The sequence below is a fragment of the Oncorhynchus kisutch genome, unplaced genomic scaffold (genome assembly GCF_002021735.2).
Source record: "Oncorhynchus kisutch isolate 150728-3 unplaced genomic scaffold, Okis_V2 scaffold970, whole genome shotgun sequence".
Classification (NCBI taxonomy): Eukaryota; Metazoa; Chordata; class Actinopteri; order Salmoniformes; family Salmonidae; genus Oncorhynchus; species Oncorhynchus kisutch.
Genome location: NW_022262915.1, coordinates 81,407 through 106,926, shown reverse-complemented (window position 1 = coordinate 106,926; position 25,520 = coordinate 81,407). Strand labels below are relative to the sequence as shown.

The 25,520-nt window shown below is 43.7% G+C and overlaps 1 protein-coding gene across 1 annotated transcript; it reads left to right on the top strand.

The window, feature by feature from the left end:
* Positions 1-3,117: 3,117 nt before the first annotated feature.
* LOC109864309 (toll-like receptor 13) lies at positions 3,118-8,609 on the top strand. The gene has a single exon (XM_020452027.2). It carries the CDS (start codon positions 3,527-3,529, stop codon positions 6,377-6,379), a length of 2,853 nt encoding a protein of 950 aa, XP_020307616.2. The 5' UTR covers positions 3,118-3,526; the 3' UTR covers positions 6,380-8,609.
* Positions 8,610-25,520: the final 16,911 nt, after the last annotated feature.

The following is a 25,520-nucleotide window of genomic DNA, read 5'->3' as shown; positions in this document are numbered from 1 at the left end:
GGGTGAGTGTTGGCCCATTCCTCCTGTCGGAGCTGGTGTAACTTAGTTGGGTTTTTAGGCCTCCTTGGTCGCACACGCTTTTTCAGTTCTGCCCACGCATTTTCTATAGGGTTGAGGTCAAGGGTTTGTGATGGCCACTCCAATACCTTGACTTTGTTGTCCTTAAGCCATTTTGCTACAACTTTGGAAGTATGCTTGGGGTCATTGTCCGTTTGGAAGCCCATTTGCGACCAAGCTATAACTTCCTGACTGATGTCTTGAGATGTTGCTTCAATATATCCACACTACCTCATGATGTCATCTATTTTGTGAAGTGCACCAGTCCCTCCTACAGCAAAGCACTCTCACATCATGATGCTGCCACCCCGGTGCTTCACAGTAGGGGTGGTGTTCTTCGGCTTGCAAGCCTCCCCTTTTTCCTCCAAACATGACTATGGTCATTATGGTCAAACAGTTCTATTTTTGTTTCATCAGACCAGAGGACATTTCTCCAAAAAGTACGATCTTCGTCCATGTGTGCAGTTGCAAACTGTAGTCTGTTTTTATGGGAGTTTTTGAGCAGTGGCTTTTTCCTTGCTGAGCGGCCTTTCATGATATGTTGAGATAAGGCTAATTTTACTGTGGATATAGATACTTTTGTACCTGTTTCTTCCAGCATCTTCACAAGGTCCTTTGCAGTTGTTCTGGGATTGATTTGCACTCTTCTCACCAAAGTACGTTCATCTCTAGGAGACAGAACGCATCTCCTTCCTGAGCCATATGACGGCTGCGTGGTCCCATGTTGTTTATACGCTCATACTTGTCACGCCCTGACCGTAGAGATCCTTTTATTCTCTATGTTTGTTTGGTCGGGGTGACTCAGTTGGGAAAGTCTATGCTTTCTGGTTCTTTTTTTTTTATGATTCTCAATCAGGGACAGCTGTCTCTCGTTGTCTCTGAGTGGGAATCATACTTAGGCAGCCTTTTTTCCTTTTCTCATTTGTGGGTTGTTGTCTTTTGTTGAATGCATGTATTGCCTTACGGAGCTTCACGTTCGTTTTGTTGTTTATTGTTTTGTTGGCAACATTCTTTAAAATAAAGAAAAATGTACGCTCACCAACCTGCACCTTGGTCCGGTCATTTCCTTGAAGACGATTGTGACAAAACAACCCACCTCAAACGGACCAAGCAGCGTGGCCAGGAGGAGCAGACAGAGTGGACATGGGAAGACATTCTGGAAGGAAAGGGATCCTGGACGTGGGAGGAGATCCTGGCTGGAAAGGATCGCCTGCCGTGGAAGCAGGTGGAAGCAGCGAGGAAGGTGGAGGCAGCTAGTAAAGGGGCCCAGCGTTACACAGGGTCACGGCTGGCAAGGAAGACCGGGAGGCCACTCCAAAATATTATTTTTGGGGGGAGGCACACGGGGAGGTTGGCGGAGCTCACTCCCCGTGCTCACGGTCGGGAGCATGGTACTGGTCAGACCGTGTTATGCGGTGAAGCGCACGGTGTCTCCAGTGTGCGTTCACAGCCCGGAGCCAGCGCTCCGCATGTGTCGTGCTAGAGTGGGCATCCAGCCAGGACGGATTGTGCCAGCACAGCGCTCCTGGTCTCCGGTGCGCGTCTTCGGCCCAGGGTATCTTGCGCCGGCTCTGATCACTGTGTCTCCGGTGCGCAATCACAGCCCAGTGCGTCCTGTGCCTGCGCTCCGCACGTGCCGGATCAAAGTGGGCATTCAGCCAAGACGAGTGGTGACAGCTTTAAGCACCAGATCTCCAGTGCTCCCCCACAGCCTGGTTCGACCTGTGCCTGCTCCACAGAGCAGGCCTCCAGTATGTCTCCCCAGCCTGGTGAGTCCTGTGCCTGCTCCCAGAACCAGGCCTCCAGTATGTCTCCCCAGCCTGGTGAGTCCTGTGCCTGCTCCCAGAACCAGGCCTCCAATATGTCTCCCCAACCTGGTGAGTCCTGTGCCTGCTCCACAGAGCAGGCCTCCAGTATGTCTCCCCAGCCTGGTGAGTCCTGTGCCTGCTCCCAGAACCAGGCCTCCAGTATGTCTCCCCAGCCTGGTGAGTCCTGTGCCTGCTCCAAGATCCAGGCCTCCAGTAGGTCTCCCCAACCTGGTGAGTCCTGTGCCTGCTCCACGGGCCAGTCCGGGGCCTGCGGCGAGTGTCCCCAGTCCGGGGCCTGCAGTGAGGGTCCCCAGTCCGGGGCCTGCGGCGAGGGTCCTCAGTCCGGGGCCTGCGGAGAGGGTCCCCAGTCCGGGGCCTGCGGCGAGGGTCCTCAGTCCGGGGACTGCGGAGAGGGTCCCCAGTCCGGGGTCGGCGACGAGGGTCCCCGCACCAGATGCGCCACAAAAGTGGGGGGAGCCAGAGGTGGAGTGGGGTCTGCGTCCTGCACCGGAGCCGCCACCAAGATAGATGCCCACCCGGACCCTCCCCTATAGTGTCAGGTTTGCGGCAGGAGTCCGCAACTTTGGGGGGGGGGTACTGTCAAGCCCTCACCGTAGAGATGCTTTTATTCTCTGTTTGTCTGGTCAGGGTGTGACTCGGGTGGGAAAGTCTATGCTTTCTGGGTCTTTGTTTTTGACCAGGTATGATTCTCAATCAGGGACAGCTGTCTATCGTTGTGTCTGAGTGGGAATCATACTTAGGCAGCCTTTTTTCCTTTTCTCGTTTGTGGGTTGTTGTCTTCGTTGAATGCATGTATTGCCTTACGGAGCTTCACGGTCGTTTTGTTGTTTACTGTTTTGTTGGCGACATTCTTTAAAATAAAGAAACATTTACACTCACCACACTGCACCTTGGTCCGGTCATTTCCTTGACGACGATTGTGACAGTACTATTGTTTGTATAGATGAACATGGCACCTTCAGGTGTTTGGGAATTGCTCCCAAGGATGAACCAGACTTGTGGAGGACCACAGTTTTTTTCTGAGGTCTTGATTGACATCCAATCCAATTAATATTTCATTACAATCTACAGACATTTGAGTCTAATCAGTCTTCTGAAATCTATCCCGTCCCAACAGGTCCTTCATGTCAATTGTCATTTTTTATAGACAGTATTTTTGTTTTCAGGAACTGAAAGAGAGAGATGTAAAACAGGTCAAAATAGACTTTCACAAGCTGTTTGACATACAGTGTGACTGTGCTGTACAAACAGGATTCTGCTCCTCAGACACATTCAGACATCAACTGTGGCGGTCAGAGAACACGTTGCAGCTCTGCATTCAGTTCTTCATTGTCTGTGGGACATTTTATTGTTTCTTTACTTTTGGAACCAAACTAACCATTAAATATTTACTCCTGTTACCTTGAGATACAATTCAACTGCAGGGTGAAAGGGAGGAACATTGGAACAACCAAAAGGTATGAACTGCTGTTAGTTACCAAGGAGGAACCCATCTGACAAACAACAAGAAGACGAGAGACTCCATACTGTTTACAGCGTTCATAAGGGATTTACTGTATCAAACCAACGTCCTACAGGGATCCACCGGAACCAAACTATTCTGACAATTATCTCAGTAGATTTGACTGACGTTGGAAGAGATGAGATCTATGTTTTCCCACCCTGCCGTCCTGTTCCTGTGGATTCAGAGTTCTAGTGGATGGATGCATCCTAAATGCCAGATTTATGACAGTAGTGAAGACTTGGGACACTTTCCCACCTGGACCTGCAGCCAACTACCTCATCATGCAGAACGTTACACTGCTGCCTGTCAAGATGTCACAGCCATCGAGGAGGATCTACTTGGACTTCCCCCTAATATCAATACCCTCTGCATATCTATGACACATGGTGAAAATAGATCCATGTCTCTGGGCTTTTTCTCTCAGTTTCAGGATCTGGAGTCTCTGTACATTATTGGTTGTTTTACTCAAATCCTTCCAACTGGGAACAGCCACCTTCCAAATCTACAACATATGTACTTGATAGATAAATGGGGAACAGGCTCTGGGTGCTGTGATTGTCATATTGGGCCCCATACATTCATAGATCTAGTTAAGTTATGTGATTTGACCATACAGGGTTACAGGTTAACAGCAATGGCCCCAGATGTTTTCCATGGCATCCCTCAGTTACAAAGTCTAATCATTAGTGAACCCTGTGTAGATGATTTGTCAGAGATACTATGCAGAATAATGAATATAAAGGCACTTATAGAGCTAAAAATAGAAGCACCAGAGATACAATCGATAAACCAATCAAACTGCTCCATTTTAACTACCAACGAAAGCATGACACCTGTTTTTAACAATCTAGCGAGGGTTGACTTCTCATTTGGTGAAGTAACACATATAGAAGAAGGTTCACTGGCTTGGCTCCAGAACCTCACAATGTTAACAGGGGCTTTCAGCCAGGAAGTCCTACTGGACCTTCCCCTGTCTGGGATTAAACAAATCCAGGACTTCAGATGCTCTGGGATCAGTGTCATTGATATTGAAAGAATCTGTAATGTAGTGTTTTTGCTTTCAATCAAGAAAATATATGTAAACAATTTCAATACAAGCAGCCTCTCTATGTCCAGTGTTGAGTTGTGCACTGGGCTAGAATATATGTATTTAAGTGTACCTTTGTCTTTCCATCCTACTACTCATTTGGATTGGTATTTTATTTCCAGTCTCAAAAAACTTAACGAATTAGACATAGATTTCCTGAGAGATAAAAACCCTGAGATTTGCTCCTTCCAAAAACAACCAATCACATGGTTAACAAAACTAACTTTGTTAATCAATATACAAATGCTTTTTGCTAAACAATTTATCTGTCTTGTTAAGCTGCAGTATCTGGACTTGACACAGAATTTAATTTCAAACATTGAAGACTTTGCTTTCCTGGGATTGACAAATCTGGAGTCCTTAGACATTACAAGTAATAACATAACACAGATAAATGCAAACACATTTGATGGTTTACATAGTTTGACATGGTTAGACCTCAGGAACAATCCACTTATTCACAACATTGAGGCGATGTCTTTCACACACCTCATGTCTCTTAGACAAGTGTTTCTCGGGCAAGTGCACAATCCACTAACAGAACCTGTGATCAAGCTGAATCTGACACTTATATTTGGTGGAATTCTGAGTCAGCTGACTCATCTGTACATTAGTTCAGCTATGAGGCCAATGCAGTTGACTATCGGCAGTAACATCACATCTAAACAGAATCTGAGTCTCCAGCTCAAAGGCCAGATGGTGTCATTTCAGGACTGTGACAGACCTTTCTTTCAGTCTGTAACCCATCTTCATGCTGATGCTGAAGAATTCCTTTGTGGATCTGAATTCATGGGAAAGTACTTCACGTCTGTGGAGACATTTGACTACAGATCGAAGCTTTCAGCTAAAAGGGTTGATTTATCATCAATTAATCAGCTGATTCACCTGAGGAAACTGACTCTACGACAGGTGGATCTTTTAACACAGCGTTCTGCCGACATCATTTTTCACAACTTGACCAAACTGGAGGTTCTGGAACTTGACAACTGCAGGATTTATTCTTTAGAGGGGAGTTTAACTAAAGACTTAAAATCTTTGAAAACGTTGTATTTGCATATAGAGAACATTTATAATGTATTCTATAGCTTTACTGAACCTCTCTCTAGCCTTAAGCATTTGACGTTTAATAATTTACAGATGTTTTGCAGTTGTGACAATGCTTGGCTCATTACATGGGCAAAGGGGTACAGGCAGGTTGAAGTGATCATGCTTACTCCGTATACACATCCCGTTATGTACGCTTTGGAGGACTTGATATGCTTGTCGGACAATGGAATAGACACACCTAATTATGTCAAGTACACAGAAGCCAACTGCACAACAGAGGTTGGCTTTGTGCTCTTTGTTGCGACTGGCCTGGGAGTCCTGTTCTTCATGCTGGTGGTGTTCGTCCATAACCTCACCCTTGGCTGGCTGTCGGAGGACATGCGATCCAACACCAGGGGGCGCTACCACTACGATGTGTTTGTCTCCTATAGCGGGAAGGATGAGCGCTGGGTGGTGGAGGAGCTGCTACCTAATCTGAGGCAGAGGGGTCCTCCTTTCCTGCGCCTCTGTCTGCACAGCAGGGACTTCCAGCTGGGGAAGGACATTGTGGAGAACATCACAGACAGCCTCTACCGGAGCCGCCACACCCTCTGCCTAGTCAGCCGCCACTACCTACGCAGTAACTGGTGCTCTCTGGAGATGAAGCTGGCCACCTACAGGCTGCAGGTGGAGCAAAGGGACATCCTCCTCCTGGTCTTCCTGGAGAAGATCCCCCCTCGCCGGCTGTCTGCCCACCACAGGCTGGCTCGCCTGCTGAAAACCAGAACTTATCTGGACTGGCCCCAGGACCCTAATCAGCACCAGGCATTCTGGGACAGACTGTGGGCTAAACTGAAACCTCTGTCTGAAACGTGATGTCAGAGGTTGATGTACTGTAAGACATTCTGGACTGAAATGTGTCATCAGAGGTTAATGTGGGACATTGTGCTAGTGCAGATGTAATGTTGACTCATATGTTGAGGTATGGCATTTGTCATTTACATTACTCTGTACAAATGTCAACCACTATTTGGGATTTGTTTTGACAATTCTGGTGAAGTCCTTTTAAATATTCTACCTGCAGTGTACTTTTTATGATTCTTCTGAAATAATCCTGTTTCAACTTCTTAGAAAAACTTCCCCAAGTTTGAACAGATTCTATTTGTATTTTTCAACACCTAATCGCTAACCCATGTCTTTGTTTGTAAATGTGTTGCTAAGAGGAACTGAAAAAGGGATCTGTTTCTGTTTTACTTCAGAGAACAACTACTTTACGCTGCTGTGAATAACAATATATGACCAAAGATGATGAACCAGTTATTAATGACAATACATGACCAAAGATGATGAACCAGTTATTAATGACAATACATGACCAAAGATGATGAACCAGTTATTAATGACAATACATGACCAAAGATGATGAACCAGTTATTAATGACAATACATGACCAAAGATGATGAACCAGTTATTAATGACAATACATGACCAAAGATGATGAACCAGTTATTAATGACTATACATTAATGACCAAAGATGATGAACCAGTTATTAATGACAATACATGACCAAAGATGATGAACCAGTTATTAATGACAATACATGACCAAAGATGATGAACCAGTTATTAATGACAATACATGACCAAAGATGATGAACCAGTTATTAATGACAATACATGACCAAAGATGATGAACCAGTTATTAATGACTATACATTAATGACCAAAGATGATGAACCAGTTATTAATGACAATACATGACCAAAGATGATGAACCAGTTATTAATGACAATACATGACCAAAGATGATGAACCAGTTATTAATGACTATACATTAATGACCAAAGATGATGAACCAGTTATTAATGACAATACATGACCAAAGATGATGAACCAGTTATTAATGACTATAGATTAATGACCAAAGATGATGAACTAGTTATTAATGACAATACATTAATGACCAATGACCATGAACCAGTTATTAATGACAACACATTATTGACCAATGACCATGAACCTGTTATTAATGACAATACATGACCAATGACCATGAACCAGTTATTAATGACAACACATTATTGACCAATGACCATGAACCTGTTATTAATGACAATACATGATCAATGACCATGAACCAGTTATTAATGACAACACATTATTGACCAATGACCATGAACCAGTTATTAATGACTATACATTATTGACCAATGACCATGAACCAGTTATTAATGACAACACATTATTGACCAATGACCATGAACCTGTTATTAATGACAATACATGACCAATGACCATGAACCAGTTATTAATGACAACACATTAATGACCAATGACCATGAACCAGTTATTAATGACAACACATTAATGTCCAATGACCATGAAGCAGTTATTAATGACAACACATTAATGACCAATGACCATGAACCTGTTATTAATGACAATACATGACCAATGACCATGAACCAGTTATTAATGACAACACATTAATGACCAATGACCATGAACCAGTTATTAATGACAACACATTAATGTCCAATGACCATGAAGCAGTTATTAATGACAACGCATTAATGTCCAATGACCATGAAGCAGTTATTAATGACAACACATTAATGACCAATGACCATGAACCTGTTATTAATGACAATACATGACCAATGACCATGAACCAGTTATTAATGACAACACATTAATGACCAATGACCATGAACCAGTTATTAATGACAACACATTAATGTCCAATGACCATGAAGCAGTTATTAATGACAACGCATTAATGTCCAATGACCATGAAGCAGTTATTAATGACAACACATTAATGACCAATGACCATGAACCTGTTATTAATGACCACAACGCAGTGATTTAAAGTTCAGCATCGATCAAAGAGTTCTGTATAGAAATGTAGTTGCTATTTCTTTAACTAAATGTGTTTCCAGTTGTTTTACTAAATATTTTGCTTGTTCTTTATCTAAATGTGTTGCTAGTTGTTTAACAAAATGTAGTTGCTTGTTGTTTTGATAATGGTGCTGCTTGAGTGTAGCCTGTATATGGTTCTGTTTCTGTTTTTAAATAAAGAGCATCACTGCATTAGAATAATTCATTGTATTGTTCTATTCTAGAATGCCTCCATATTCTCTATTCTATAAGTTCTTAGATCTGACACATGCAGAACAGATAACTGTCTCTAACTGAGGCCAGCTTTCAGCAGCTTGCCCAGGCTATCAATGCTCTGACTACAGTAGACCACAGAGTAAGCCTGATATGTCTGGTTAACCACCAATATCATGGTGTCTGATGGAGACTCCAGCCTTATCAGTTCTAGTCACAGATAAGCATCATCCCTCCAGCTAAAGGTCAGGTATTCCCCGGTGGTCACCTCGCCCGACCCCTGAAGAATTCTGCTGCTTGAGGTCTAAGCTTTTATTTGATTTTACCCTTATTTTACCGGGTACATTGACTGAACACATTCTCGATTACAGCAACGACCTGCGGAATAGTTACAGGGAAGTGAAATGTGCCAATTGGAAGCTGTGGATGATTAGGTGGCCATGATGGTATGTGAGGGGTATGGGGGGGGGGGGGGGTATGGGATGCAGGGTGGTATTCTGCAGACAAAAAATGAAGAAGATCAGGGTACAAACCCAATGTGTGAGAGAATATCTCTCTATGTCAAAGGTCAAGGCATCCACAGGTCTTCTGAACAGGTCAAGGGTGAAGTAGGTGAAGGTCCCATACAGACAGCAGACAGTCCAGTGTATAATCCCACAGGAGTCCCAGCATTTATCAAGCTGACTATGGGCTCCATAGAGAGCAGGGGGGGTGCACAAATATGACATTGCCACAGGGAAAGCCAGGGGGGAGGAGACTGGAGATGTCTGAGCTTCCTGGTTGGGTTGGATTACAGAGGTGAGGGGGAGGAAGAGAAATCACAAGACTTCTGCTGTGTTTTCAACCACACAGTGTAGCTCTGTCATACTGTACATTCCTATAGAGTGGAAGAGATAGCTGTTAGTGAGTACAGTAGGATATCTAACCAGAGTGGAAGAGATAGCTTTTAGTGAGTACAGTAGGATATCTAACCAGAGTGGAAGAGATAGCTTTTAGTGAGTACAGTAGGATATCTAACCAGAGTGGGAGAGATAGCTTTTAGTGAGTACAGTAGGATATCTAACCAGAGTGGATGAGATAGCTTTTAGTGAGTACAGTAGGATATCTAACCAGAGTGGGAGAGATAGCTTTTAGTGAGTACAGTAGGATATCTAACCAGAGTGGAAGAGATAGCTTTTAGTGAGTACAGTAGGATATCTAACCAGAGTGGGAGAGATAGATTTTAGTGAGTACAGTAGGATATCTAACCAGAGTGGAAGAGATACCTTTTAGTGAGTACAGTAGGATATCTAACCAGAGTGGGAGAGATAGCTTTTAGTGAGTACAGTAGGATATCTAACCAGAGTGGGAGAGATAGCTTTTAGTGAGTACAGTAGTGTACTCTGAATGCTCTGAAGAGGACTACAGTCCCAGAGTAATAATGTCATTATAGAGGCATGTAACAGGGCTCTGAAGAGGACTACAGCCCCAGAGTAATAACATCATTATAGAGGCATGTCACAGGGCTCTGAAGAGGACTACAGCCCCAGAGTAACAATGTCATTATAGAGGCATGTCACAGGGCTCTGTAGAGGACTACAGCCCCAGAGTAATAATGTCATTATAGAGGCATGTCACAGGGCTCTGAAGAGGACTACAGCCCCAGAGTAATAATGTCATTATAGATGTCACGTTTCTTCAAAATTGAACCCAGAAGCAGACCAGGACAAGGGGAGTAGGAAGAAGGTGAGTATTTATTTACAAGTGAATGTGAATGGGTAGATATATCCAGGTGGCGTAGCGGGCAGCGGTGGTGAGTTGATGGGAGTAAATAGGTGGATCCAATGGGGAAGCGGAATCCTCCGACGACCAGGCGGGAATGGGGTAAATGATCCGGGTGAGTAACTGAAGACAGAACAAACGGAGGTAAGTTTAAGGCAAGCAAGACGTACAAAACAACAAAACAAATTCTATCCAACTTGAGGCTGATACTATGGCACAACATACTGTTCATGGCTAACGATCCGGCAGGGAATGGTTGTCAGGTCCCCTCCGACGAACGCCACCGGGCGGACTACCCTAAGCGCCAGGGTGGAGGCGGTAAAAGTCACGAAGCAGGTCATCGTCAAGGATCTGACGCCGAGGAATCCAACTCCTCTCCTCAGGACCATATCCTTCCCAATCCACTAAATACTGGAACCCTCGACCCGCCGTCTGGAGTCCATGATGCGGCGCACCGTGTAGACAGGACCACCTCCGATCATCCGAGGAGGAGGAGGACGAGGAGGAGGGGGCAACAGAGGACTGAGGAGAACCGGCTTGAGGCAGGAGACATGAAAGGTGGGATGTACTCTTAGTGTAGCAGGCAACTTGAGTCGGACCACAACAGGATTAATGATCTTCTCCACTACAAACGGACCAATGAACTTCGGTGACAGTTTCCTCGACTCAGTCCGTAGAGGAAGATCCCGTGTAGCCAACCAAACCTTATCTCCAATGGTATAAGCGGGGGCAGGAATACGGCGACGATTCGCCTGGATCTGATACCGGTCAGAAACATTAAGGAGGGCCTTCCTGGCCCGATGCCAGGTGCGGTGGCAACGACGAATGTGGGTCTGGACAGAAGGAACCGAGAGATCCCGCTCCTGAGAGGGAAACAAGGGAGGTTGGTAACCGTACAGGCACTGGAAGGGAGACATCCCAGTGGCAGATGAAGGGAGAGTATTATGAGCATACTCGACCCAGGGTAATTGAGAGGACCAAGAGGTGGGATCAGAGGAAACAAGACAGTCCCAGAGTAACTCCATCTTCTGGTTGGCTCTCTCCGCCTGACCATTAGATTGGGGGTGAAATCCAGATGTGAGACTGACTGTAGCTCCAATGGCCAAACAGAAGGACTTCCAGACAGCAGAGGTAAACTGAGGACCACGGTCAGAAACAATGTCACAGGGCAACCCGTGGACCCTGAACACCTCCCTAACCAGGATCTCGGACGTCTCAGTGGCAGAAGGCAGCTTGGAGAGGGGAACAAAGTGGGCAAACTTGCTGAATCTATCCACAATGGTCAGAATAACCGTGTTACCAACAGAAGAGGGCAACCCAGTGACAAAATCCAGGGCCAGATGCGACCAAGGTCGCCGGGGAATAGGTAAGGGGTGAAGAAGCCCAGAGCTGGCCCGATTGGTACTCTTATTCTGCGCACAAACAGGACAAGCGGCAACAAACCTCCGGGTATCTTCTCCCATGGCAGGCCACCAAAATCGTCTGCGCAGTAACGCCATAGTCCGAGCAACACCAGGGTGACAAGCTATCTTGCTGGCGTGGGACCACTGAAGGACCGTGCCAGACTACTGCCGTTCAGAGTGGTTGCTTCAATGGCTTCTGGCAATTGCTCCTTGGAAAGCCCCAGCTGTTCCACCAAGTTGGCATCAATAAAGCTGCCATCGGCACCTGAATCGATAAAAGCGTTCATCTCTAAGCTCTGATCCTTATTCATAAGGGTCGCAGGAAAACGGGGTCTGACAGGATTCTTGAGAGGTTGAAACTGGCTCGCTAAAATTCCTCCCAAAACTAGCGAGCCGGGCAGTTTAACGAGCGCTGTGGACAAGCGGAGATGTAATGTCCTGAGCTACCACAGTAGAGACAGCTGTTGGTCTCACGTCTACTTTGGCGCTCCTCCTTAGTTAGCCCGTGTCTCCCCACTTGCATTGGTTCAGGATCTGGTGGCAAGACTCCTCCACTAATCCCGTGTGGGGAATAACGATCAATACGTTCTGGTTCACTTCCTGAACCGAATGGTAACCGAGTTGCTGATTGATTGGATGGGCCCCACTGCTTCTGCCTCCTTCTCTCTCGGACTCTATTATCTACCCGAATAGATAAAGTGACCAAGCTGTCTAGGTCACTAGGCTCTGGATAAGAGATCAGCTCGTCCTTGAGTTGCTCCGACAACCCCTGGTAAAAAAACGCTTGTAGTGATTCCTCATTCCAACCACTCTCCACAGCCAATGTCCTGAATTCTATCACAAAGTCTGCCACACTGCGAGATCCTTGGCAAAGAGAGAACAAACGTTTAGCTGCGTCCTTACCTCGGACTGGATGGTCAAAAAGCTTTCTCATCTCTGCCGTGAAACCCTGGTATGACGTCATGCATGTGTCTCGTCGTTCCCAAACAGCTGAAGCCCATTCCAGAGCTCTACCATGCAGCAGCTCAATAACAAAAGCTATCCTAGCCTTATCTGTGGCGTAAGAGTAGGGCTGCAGATCAAAAACTATGGATAAACTGGATGGCAGGAAACTTGTCCCTGTAACGGCTCTCTTCTATCTCCTCCTCTGACGAAGAGGTAGAACAAGGATCGGACCAAAATGCAGTGTGATGATGATTCATGATATATTTTAATGAAGGAAAACCTATACATACAGAAACTACAAAACTAACGAAATGAAATAATGAAAACCGAAACAGCCCTATCTGGTGCAAACACAAAGACAGGAACAATCACCCACGAAAACACTCACAGAATATGGCTGCCTAAATATGGTTCCCAATCAGAGACAACGATAATCACCTGACTCTGATTGAGAACCGCCTCAGGCAGCCATAGACTACGTAGACACCCCACAAAACCCCTAAGACAAAAACACACCACAATAACCCATGTCACACCCTGGCCTGACCAAACGCACTACCCTCACTGGGTCGTATGCACTACCCTCACTGGGCCATACGCACTACCCTCACTGGGTCGTACGCACTACCCTCACTGGGCCGTATGCACTACCCTCACTGGGCCATATGCACTACCCTCACTGGGCCATACGCACTACCCTCACTGGGCCATATGCACTACCCTCACTGGGCCATACGCACTACCCTCACTGGGCCGTACGCACTACCCTCACTGGGCCATATGCACTACCCTCACTGGGCCGTACGCACTACCCTCACTGGGCCATACGCACTACCCTCACTGGGCCGTACACACTACCCTCACTGGGCCGTACTCACTACCCTCACTGGGCTGTACTCACTACCCTCACTGGGTGGTACTCACTACCCTCACTGGGCTGTACTCACTACCCTCACTGGGCTGTACTCACTACCCTCACTGGGCTGTACTCACTACCCTCACTGGGCTGTACTCACTACCCTCACTGGGCTGTACTCACTACCCTCACTGGGCGGTACACACTACCCTCACTGGGCTGTACTCACTACCCTCACTGGGCTGTACTCACTACCCTCACTGGGCTGTACTCACTACCCTCTGTAGCGCCTTGCGGTCAGATGCAGTGATGCAGCCAGACAAGATGCTCTCAATGATGCAGCTGTAGAACCTTTTTGAGCATCTGAGGGCCCATTTTTTCAGCCTCCTGAGGGGGATGAGTCATTGTCGTACCCTATTAACAACTTTTTGGTGTGTTTGGACCATGACAGATCTTTAGTGATGTGGACACAGAAGAACTTGAAGCTCTCGACCCGCTCCACTACAACCCTGTCAATGTGAATGTTTCCTGTAGCCCACGATCAGCTCCTTTGTCTTACTGGGATGGTCTCAGCAGAAGTTAGGCTTTCCTAATATGGACACCGTACCAATGTCTTACAGTAACAACTAAAGTCCTAGCAGATAATATTCATATGTGCCTGGAGCGACCCAAACACTTAACACGTTACCAATGGCACCCTATTCCCTATATAGTGCACTACTTTTGACCAGAATGACACCCTATTCCCTATATAGTGCACTACTTTTGACCAGAATGACACCCTATTCCCTATATAGTGCACTACTTTTGACCAGAATGACACCCTATTCCCTATATAGTGCACTACTTTTGACCAGAATGACACCCTATTCCCTATATAGTGCACTACTTTTGACCAGAATGACACCCTATTCCCTATATAGTGCACTACTTTTGACCAGGACCAATAGGGCAATTTGGGATGAATACACCGGGATAATTTCAGGCCTTCAGGGGATTTAATCTGATGATGCATCTGGTTGTTTAACATCTCCTCATGGGATTAAAGGGAAATTAAAGCCATGCCAGAGACAAGCAGGCAGATTTCCCAAGATGCCTCTCTACTCTCTGTTCATCTCGTATTCGTATTCACCAGACAGTGGAATCCTCTATCTTCCCCTGGAATATTCCACATGTCTGTTCTCTGTTTTCTTCTGACAGGGTTGGACCTTGGCCCCAAAAACAGCACACTGTGGAGCAGCATATCAAAGCTTATTGTTTTGTTGCATTTTGTATCTCAAGATGTAGCTCTTGTTGGTTGTTGTTCTTTCTGTTGTTGTTGTCAACGTGATATGTATCCATGACAAAGAGGTTCCAAACATGTTGACAGAGTTCTGATCACAATGACAACTCCTCCTCACCTCTGTGACTGTGTTCCATCACACTCTGGATTGATGGAAGTTCATAATAAGACACATGAATTCAACCCTTTTGCCACCTTTATATAGCATGATAATTGGTAATGAATGATTTATGAAGCATCTATACAGCCGTTTAGTAAGCATTTCACTGTGAGGTCTACCTGTTGTATTCAGCATTTCACTGTAAGGTCTACCTGTTGTATTCAGCATTTCACTGTAAGGTCTACCTGTTGTATTCAGCATTTCACTGTAAGGTTTACCTGTTGTATTCAGCATTTCACTGTGAGGTCTACCTGTTGTATTCAGCATTTCACTGTAAGGTCTACCTGTTGTATTCAGCATTTCACTGTAAGGTCTACCTGTTGTATTCAGCATTTCACTGTAAGGTCTACCTGTTGTATTCAGCATTTCACTGTAAGGTCTACCTGTTGTATTCAGCATTTCACTGTAAGGTCTACCTGTTGTATTCAGCATTTCACTGTAAGGTCTACCTGTTGTATTCAGCATTTCACTGTAAGGTCTACCTGTTGTATTCAGCATTTCACTGTGAGGTCTACCTGTTGTATTCAGCATTTCACTGTAAGGTCTACCTGTTGTATTCAGCATTTCACTGTAAGGTCTACCTGTTGTATTCAGCATTTCACTGTAAGGTCTACCTGTTGTATTCAGCATTTCACTGTAAGGTCTACCTGTTGTATTCAGCATTTCACTGTAAGGTCTACCTGTTGTATTCAGCATTTCACTGTAAGGTCTACCTGTTGTATTCAGCATTTCACTGTGAGGTCTACCTGTTGTATTCAGCATTTCACTGTAAGGTCTACCTGTTGTATTCAGCATTTCACTGTGAGGTCTACCTGTTGTATTCAGCATTTCACTGTAAGGTCTACCTGTTGTATTCAGCATTTCACTGTGAGGTCTACCTGTTGTATTCAGCATTTCACTGTAAGGTCTACCTGTTGTATTCAGCATTTCACTGTGAGGTCTACCTGTTGTATTCAGCATTTCACTGTAAGGTCTACCTGTTGTATTCAGCATTTCACTGTAAGGTCTACCTGTTGTATTCAGCATTTCACTGTAAGGTCTACCTGTTGTATTCAGCATTTCACTGTGAGGTCTACCTGTTGTATTCAGCATTTCACTGTAAGGTCTACCTGTTGTATTCAGCATTTCACTGTAAGGTTTACCTGTTGTATTCAGCATTTCACTGTGAGGTCTACCTGTTGTATTCAGCATTTCACTGTAAGGTCTACCTGTTGTATTCAGCATTTCACTGTAAGGTCTACCTGTTGTATTCAGCATTTCACTGTAAGGTCTACCTGTTGTATTCAGCATTTCACTGTAAGGTCTACCTGTTGTATTCAGCATTTCACTGTAAGGTCTACCTGTTGTATTCAGCATTTCACTGTAAGGTCTACCTGTTGTATTCAGCATTTCACTGTAAGGTCTACCTGTTGTATTCAGCATTTCACTGTGAGGTCTACCTGTTGTATTCAGCATTTCACTGTAAGGTCTACCTGTTGTATTCAGCATTTCACTGTAAGGTCTACCTGTTGTATTCAGCATTTCACTGTAAGGTTTACCTGTTGTATTCAGCATTTCACTGTGAGGTCTACCTGTTGTATTCAGCATTTCACTGTAAGGTCTACCTGTTGTATTCAGCATTTCACTGTAAGGTCTACCTGTTGTATTCAGCATTTCACTGTAAGGTCTACCTGTTGTATTCAGCATTTCACTGTAAGGTCTACCTGTTGTATTCAGCATTTCACTGTAAGGTCTACCTGTTGTATTCAGCATTTCACTGTAAGGTCTACCTGTTGTATTCAGCATTTCACTGTAAGGTCTACCTGTTGTATTCAGCATTTCACTGTGAGGTCTACCTGTTGTATTCAGCATTTCACTGTAAGGTCTACCTGTTGTATTCAGCATTTCACTGTGAGGTCTACCTGTTGTATTCAGCATTTCACTGTAAGGTCTACCTGTTGTATTCAGCATTTCACTGTAAGGTCTACATGTTGTATTCAGCATTTCACTGTAAGGTCTACCTGTTGTATTCAGCATTTCACTGTAAGGTCTACCTGTTGTATTCAACATTTCACTGTAAGGTCTACCTGTTGTATTCAGCATTTCACTGTGAGGTCTACCTGTTGTATTCAGCATTTCACTGTAAGGTCTACCTGTTGTATTCAGCATTTCACTGTAAGGTCTACCTGTTGTATTCAGCATTTCACTGTAAGGTTTACCTGTTGTATTCAGCATTTCACTGTAAGGTCTACCTGTTGTATTGGACGCATGTGACAAATAGGATTTTTAATTTGATTTGATATAAAGGTTTAGCGAAGGCATCATGAGCCTTAAATGTTATGTTTTCTCATTCTTAGATTGTGAACATAATGAATACATTCTTAAAATAAAGGATTGGTGGGTCCCCTGCGGGACGGTTGAGCTAACGTAGGCTAATGCGATTAGCATGAGGTTGGATGTTGCCGAATTCCAAGAGTTACTATGGTTTCTCTCAGGACATAGACAAATATGATATTGGCAGAAAGCTTAATCTAAATGCGCCAATTTACAATAGCTATTACAGTGAAATAATACCATGCTATTGTTTGAGGAGGGTGCACAGTTTTGAACATGAAAAGTTATTAATAAACAAATTAGGCACATTTGGGCAGTCTTGACACAAAAGCTTGAACTGAAATGTAATGGTTCATTGGATCAGTCTAAAACGTACACTGCTGCAATCTAGTGGCCAGATTCTAAATTTCAGCTGGGCTGGAATAATACATTATGGCCTTTCTCTTGCATTTCAATAATGATTTTACCAAAAAAATACAAAGAAATAATGTTTATTTTTTCTTTGTATTCTCTTTTACCAGATCGAATGTGTTATATTCTCCTACATTCCTTTCACATTTCCACAAACGTCAAAGTGTTTCCTTTCAAATGATACCACGAATATGCATATCCTTGTTTCAGGGCCTGAACTACAGGCAGTTAGATTTTGTTATGTCGTTTTAGGCAAACATTGGGGGAAAAAAGGGTCAATCCTTAAAAGGAAACTCAATGGGCTCCAATCCCTCCTCCCTCCTCCCATCTTCCTTCTGCCCATCCTCCCTCTTCCGTTCTCCCATCCATCCTCCCTCCTCCATCCTCCCCTCCTCCCTCCTCCCCTACTCCCTCCTCCCTCCTTCCTCCTCCCCTACTCCCTCCTCCCTCCTTCCTCCTCCCCTCTCCCTACTCCCAGTCTTACTCCATCTGAAGGCATGCTGCCGAATTCCAAGAGTTACCATGGTTTCTCTCAGTTCCCCTCCTGACTCTCTCTCTGTTCCCCTCCTTCCCTCTCTCTTTCTGTTCTCCTCCTTCCCTCTCTCTCCGTTCCCCTCCTTCCCTCTCTCTTTCTGTTCTCCTCCATCCCTCTCTCTCTCCGTTCCCATCCTTCCCTCTCTCTCTCCGTTCCCCTCCTTCCCTCTCTCTCCGTTCCCCTCCTTCCCTCTCTCTCCGTTCCCATCCTTCCCTCTCTCTCTCTGTTCCCCTCCTTCCCTCTCTCTCTCCGTTCCCCTCCTTCCCTCTCTCTATCCATTCCCCTCCTTCCCTCTCTCTATCCATTCCCCTCCTTCTCTCTCTCTCGGTTCTTGCTCCTTCCCTCCTACCATCCCTTCCTCTCTCTCAAACCAAGCTGGATGGGGAGGTTTTGTAGGATACAGATGTGGGTTCAAAAAGCATAACTTTTCTTTCAAATACTTGAGTGTTTGATTGAGCCTATCTGTTGTGCCCGATAGGCATGGGTTGCTCTTTTGGGGACTATTCCAGTGTTTCCATCAAGCCAGGCCAGCCCACTAAAGCACAGCTAAAAGTATTTAAAAGAAAATGACCATTATAGACAATAACAGATCTATATCATAAACATATCTATATCATTAACATATCTATATCACTAACATATATATATATATAGTTAACATATCTATATCATTAACATATCTTAGCATTAACAGATCTATATCATTAACATATATATATATATGTATATATAATTAGCATATCTATATCATTAACAGATCACCCTATCATCCACCCTGTCATTAACAGATCTATATCATTAACAGATCCATATATCATTAACAGATCTACACTACCGATCAAAAGTTTTAGAACACAGACTCATTCAAGGGTTTTTCTTTATTTTTACTATTTTCTAAATTCTATAATAATAGTGAAGACATCAAAACTACGAAATAACAAAACAAAATCCAAATCTATTGGAGTGTCTTCAAATAGCCACCCTTTGCCTTGATGACAGCATTGCAAACTCCAGATGTGATGCAGCCTGGACTCAAACCAGGTACGGCAGTGAGGCCCCTTGCACTGAGATGCAGTGTCTTAGACCACTGCGCCACTCAGGAGACCAGGAATCATACTTTAGTTCAGTGGGATAAGACTGTCATGGATAGGAATCATACTTTAGTTCAGTGGGATAAGAATGTCATGGATAGGAATCATACTTTAGTTCAGTGGGATAAGAATGTCATGGATAGGAATCATACTTTAGTTCAGTGGGATAAGACTGTCATGGATAGGAATCATACTTTAGTTCAGTGGGATAAGACTGTCATGGATAGGAATCATACTTTAGTTCAGTGGGATAAGACTGTCATGGATAGGAATCATACTTTAGTTCAGTGGGATAAGAATGTCATGGATAGGAATCATACTTTAGTTCAGTGGGATAAGACTGTCATGGATAGGAATCATACTTTAGTTCAGTGGGATAAGAATGTCATGGATAGGAATCATACTTTAGTTCAGTGGGATAAGACTGTCATGGATAGGAATCATACTTTAGTTCAGTGGGATAAGACTGTCATGGATAGGAATCATACTTTAGTTCAGTGGGATAAGACTGTCATGGATAGGAATCATACTTTAGTTCAGTGGGATAAGACTGTCATGGATAGGAATCATACTTTAGTTCAGTGGGATAAGATTGTCATGGATAGGAATCAAACTTTAGTTCAGTGGGATAAGACTGTCATGGATAGGAATCATACTTTAGTTCAGTGGGATAAGACTGTCATGGATAGGAATCATACTTTAGTTCAGTGGGATAAGACTGTCATGGATAGGAATCAAACTTTAGTTCAGTGGGATAAGACTGTCATGGATAGGAATCATAATTTAGTTTAGTTCAGTGGGATAAGACTGTCATGGATAGGAATCATACTTTAGTTCAGTGGGATAAGAATGTCATGGATAGGAATCATACTTTATTTCTGTGGGATAAGACTGTCATGGATAGGAATCATACTTTAGTTCAGTGGGATAAGAATGTCATGGATAGGAATCATACTTTAGTTCAGTGGGATAAGACTGTCATGGATAGGAATCATACTTTAGTTCAGTGGGATAAGACTGTCATGTATATGAATCATACTTTAGTTCAGTGGGATAAGAATGTCATGGATAGGAATCATACTTTAGTTCAGTGGAATAAGACTGTCATGGATAGGAATCATACTTTAGTTCAGTGGGATAAGACTGTCATGGATAGGAATCATACTTTAGTTCAGTGGGATAAGACTGTCATGGATAGGAATCATACTTTAGTTCAGTGGGATAAGACTGTCATGGATAGGAATCATACTTTAGTTCAGTGGGATAAGACTGTCATGGATAGGAATCAAACTTTAGTTCAGTGGGATAAGACTGTCATGGATAGGAATCATACTTTAGTTCAGTGGGATAAGACTGTCATGGATAGGAATCATACTTTAGTTCAGTGGGATAAGACTGTCATGGATAGGAATCATACTTTAGTTCAGTGGGATAAGACTGTCATGGATAGGAATCAAACTTTAGTTCAGTGGGATAAGACTGTCATGGATAGGAATCATAATTTAGTTTAGTTCAGTGGGATAAGACTGTCATGGATAGGAATCATACTTTAGTTCAGTGGGATAAGAATGTCATGGATAGGAATCATACTTTATTTCTGTGGGATAAGACTGTCATGGATAGGAATCATACTTTAGTTCAGTGGGATAAGACTGTCATGGATAGGAATCATACTTTAGTTCAGTGGGATAAGACTGTCATGGATAGGAATCATACTTTAGTTCAGTGGGATAAGACTGTCATGGATAGGAATCAAACTTTAGTTCAGTGGGATAAGACTGTCATGGATAGGAATCATACTTTAGTTCAGTGGGATAAGACTGTCATGGATAGGAATCATACTTTAGTTCAGTGGGATAAGACTGTCATGGATAGGAATCATACTTTAGTTCAGTGGGATAAGACTGTCATGGATAGGAATCATACTTTAGTTCAGTGGGATAAGACTGTCATGTATATGAATCATACTTTAGTTCAGTGGGATAAGACTGTCATGGATAGGAATCATACTTTAGTTCAGTAGGATAAGACTGTCATGGATAGGAATCATACTTTAGTTCAGTGGGATAAGACTGTCATGGATAGGAATTATACTTTAGTTCAGTGGGATAAGACTGTTATGGATAGGAATCATACTTTAGTTCAGTAGGATAAGACTGTCATGGATAGGAATCATACTTTAGTTCAGTGGGATAAGACTGTTATGGATAAGAATCATACTTTAAGCCCATACCATCTATCTAATCTCTTTGTTGTCACAGGAGAGTTGTTGTATCTAGGTCACGGTGATCACAGATACAGTAGAAAAGACCTTCATCTGTCTTCTGTAGCTTTTTCCTCCCATTCGTCGAGGCCCATGTTACCTGTCTGTGAGTGGTTTGGTGTTGATGGTGTTGATGTGTTGACTTCCCTAGTTTCACATTTTGAGAAGGAGCCATCTAAGCCCGTTGAGAATCCTTAAGAGTCGACTGACGCCACCTGTCAAAATCTGTCTGTTATAAGGTGCTACACACATTTCTCTGAATTTCTCCCCTATGTGGATGCTAGGTGTATTGAAACAGCACTAGGCTGCATGATAAATACATCTCCCTCTCCCCCGCAACCCATTTCCCCGTAACATGGCTCAGACTCATGCTGGAGCCTTTCACTTTCGCTTTTGGTCCACCAGCTTCAAACAGCTGGAAAAACTATATTTTATGTTAATATATGAAAATATATTTATATATAAAAACTATATTTTATGTTAATGAAAATATATTTATATATAAAAACTATATTTTATGTTAATGAAAATATATTTATATATAAAAACTATATTTTATGTTATTGAAAATATATTTATATATAAAAACTATATTTTATGTTATTGAAAATATATTTATATATAAAAACTATATTTTATGTAATTGAAAATATATTCATATATAAAAACTATATTTTATGTAATTGAAAATATATTTGAAAGCGATTTAGATGATACAATGATTACAATGATTCCCTACACTATTCAGTTCTTTTTTTTCTCACAGAAATTGAAGTTGAGTGAAACAGTGTAGGAAATCAGAGATTTCTAAATTGGCAGCTTGACCCTGATTTCCACTAGACAACACAGCCACAAAGTCCAAACAGCTTTTCCCATTTAGACAACAGATGCTGCTCCGGCGGGAGAAATCAGTAGGCCAATATCACAGCCAATCACAACACTATCATTCATTTGTTACAGCAGGTATATCATTGATTTTTCTGAGATTACAAATTTAAAAAATCCCCAAATCTAATGTGCATCACCTTTATGAAGCTCGTTTTTGTATGAGCTTCGTCTCAATCCACCACTTCCCCCCGTCGTCCTTCCCCATCAGCGGTGGAAAGAGACAGAGCTATAGCCCAGTTTGTCAGACCAAGAGACAGAGCTATAGCCCAGTTTGTCAGACCAAGAGACAGAGCTATAGCCCAGTTTGTCAGACCAAGAGACAGAGCTATAGCCCAGTTTGTCAGACCAAGAGACAGAGCTATAGCCCAGTTTGTCAGAACAAGAGACAGAGCTATAGCCCAGTTTGTCAGACCAAGAGACAGAGCTATAGCCCAGTTTGTCAGACCAAGAGACAGAGCTATAGCCCTGTTTGTCAGACCAAGAGACAGAGCTATAGCCCAGTTTGTCAGACCAAGAGACAGAGCTATAGCCCAGTTTGTCAGACCAAGAGACAGAGCTATAGCCCAGTTTGTCAGACCAAGAGACAGAGCTATAGCCCAGTTTGTCAGACCAAGAGACAGAGCTATAGCCCAGTTTGTCAGACCAAGAGACAGAGCTATAGCCCAGTTTGTCAGACCAAGAGACAGAGCTATAGCCCAGTTTGTCAGACCAAGAGACAGAGCTATAGCCCAGTTTGTCAGACCAAGAGACAGAGCTATAGCTCAGTTTGTCAGACCAAGAGACAGAGCTATAGCCCTATTTGTCAGACCAAGAGACAGAGCTATAGCCCTGTTTGTCAGACCAAGAGACAGAGCTATAGCCCTGTTTGTCAGACCAAGAGACAGGCAGAAAATCTGTCTTCACACACAAACGTCTGTAGCGTCAGAACAGTTTGTCCTACAAACTAATATGCTGCCACTACGGAAAGGGGAGACCCTCACGAACTAGATGTTGTCTGTTTTTGCTCTACGACTAGTTTTCACTACTGCCAAACCCGACTCAACCAATTCATGAGAGGAGTGGTATGTTCCTATGTGGGTCTGTCTGTAGTGGAAAAAAATTCTGTGGGTCTGTCTGTAGTGGTACGTTTCTCTGTGGGTCTGTCTGTAGTGGTACGTTCCTCTGTGGGTCTGTCTGTAGTGGTACGTTCCTCTGTGGGTCTGTCTGTAGTGGTACGTTCCTCTGTGGGTCTGTCAGTAGTGGTACGTTCCTCTGTGGGTCTGTCAGTAGTGGTACGTTCCTCTGTGGGTCTGTCAGTAGTGGTACGTTCCTCTGTGGGTCTGTCAGTAGAGGTACGTTCCTCTGTGGGTCTGTCTCTAGTGGTACGTTCCTCTGTGGGTCTGTCAGTAGTGGTACGTTCCTCTTTGGGTCTGTCAGTAGTGGTACGTTCCTCTGTGGGTCTGTCAGTAGTGGTACGTTCCTCTTTGGGTCTGTCAGTAGTGGTACGTTCCTCTGTGGGTCTGTCTCTAGTGGTCTGTTTGCCTGCTGTGGCTCTGCTGTGGATCAGTGCATCCCGGTGTCCTGGAGAACCCAGCAACAGCCCAGTCACATCTAAGTTTATTGGTCACATGCACAGGATACAGAAGGTGTAACCGATACAGGGAAGAGGTTACTTGCCTAGTAACAACATCCAAAACAGAATGTGTCCAGATGCAAATATTTAATAAATATTTAATCTTTGTTAGATGACTCTTAACAGACACACTTGTCTAAATTGATGGGTCATGTGAAGGAAATGCTATAACCAACCTCCAGCCATTTCCTGCTCAGTGGATGGTTCGCTATTGTCTAGACATGTCCACATGAAATACAATAGATGGCCATAATCACAGCTCACGTTATAGACAGGAGCATGCTTCATGGCAGAACAGACCAATCCAAACTCATCTCCCGGCAACCTCCAGACGAGCTTCAATGCCATACAACTCTCCTTCCGTGGCCTCCAACTGGTCTTAAATGCAAGTAAAACTAAATGTATGCTCTTCAACCGATCGCTGCCCGCACCTGCCCGTCCGTCTTGCATCACTACTCTGGACGGCTCTGACGTAGAATATGTGGACAACTACAAATACCTAGGTGTCTGGTTAGACTGTAAACTCTCCTTCCAGACTCACATTAAGCATCTCCAATCCAAAATTAAATCTAGAATCGGCTTCCTATTTCGAAACCAAGCATCCTTCACTCATGCTGCCAAACATACCCTCGTAAGCTGACCATCCTACCGATCCTTGACTTCGACGATGTTATTTACAAAATAGCCTCCAACACTCTACTCAGCAAATTAGATGCAGTCTACCATCCGTTTTGACACCAAAGCCCCATATACTACCCGGCTCACTGGTCACCATAGCAGCACCCACACGCTCCAGCAGGTATATTTCACTGGTCACCCCCAAAGCCAATTCTTCCTTTGGCTGCCTCTCCTTCCAGTTCTCTGCTGCCAAGGACTGGAACAAACCGCAAAAATCACTAAAGCTGGAGACTCATATCTCCCTCACTAGCTTTAAGCACCAGCTGTCAGAGCAGCTCACAGATCACTGCACCTGTACATAGCCCATCTGTAAACAGCCCATCTATCTACCTACCTCATCCCCATACTGGTATTTATTTATTTATTTTGCTCCTTTGCACCCCAGTATCTCTACCTGCACATTCATCTTCTGCCGATCTACGATCCCAGTGTTTAATTGCTATATTGTAATTACTTTGCCACCATGGCCTATTAATTTCCTTAACTTACCTCATTTGCACACACTGTATGTTGACTGTATGTTTGTTTTACTCCATGTGTAACTCTGTGTTGTTGTACGTGTCAAACTGCTTTGCTTTATCTTGGCCAGGTCGCAGTTACAAATGAGAACGTGTTCTTATCTAGCCCACCTGGTTAAATAAAGGTGAAATAAAAAAATAAATGTCCAGCCCACACATTATCTCAGCCAATCATGGCTAGAGGG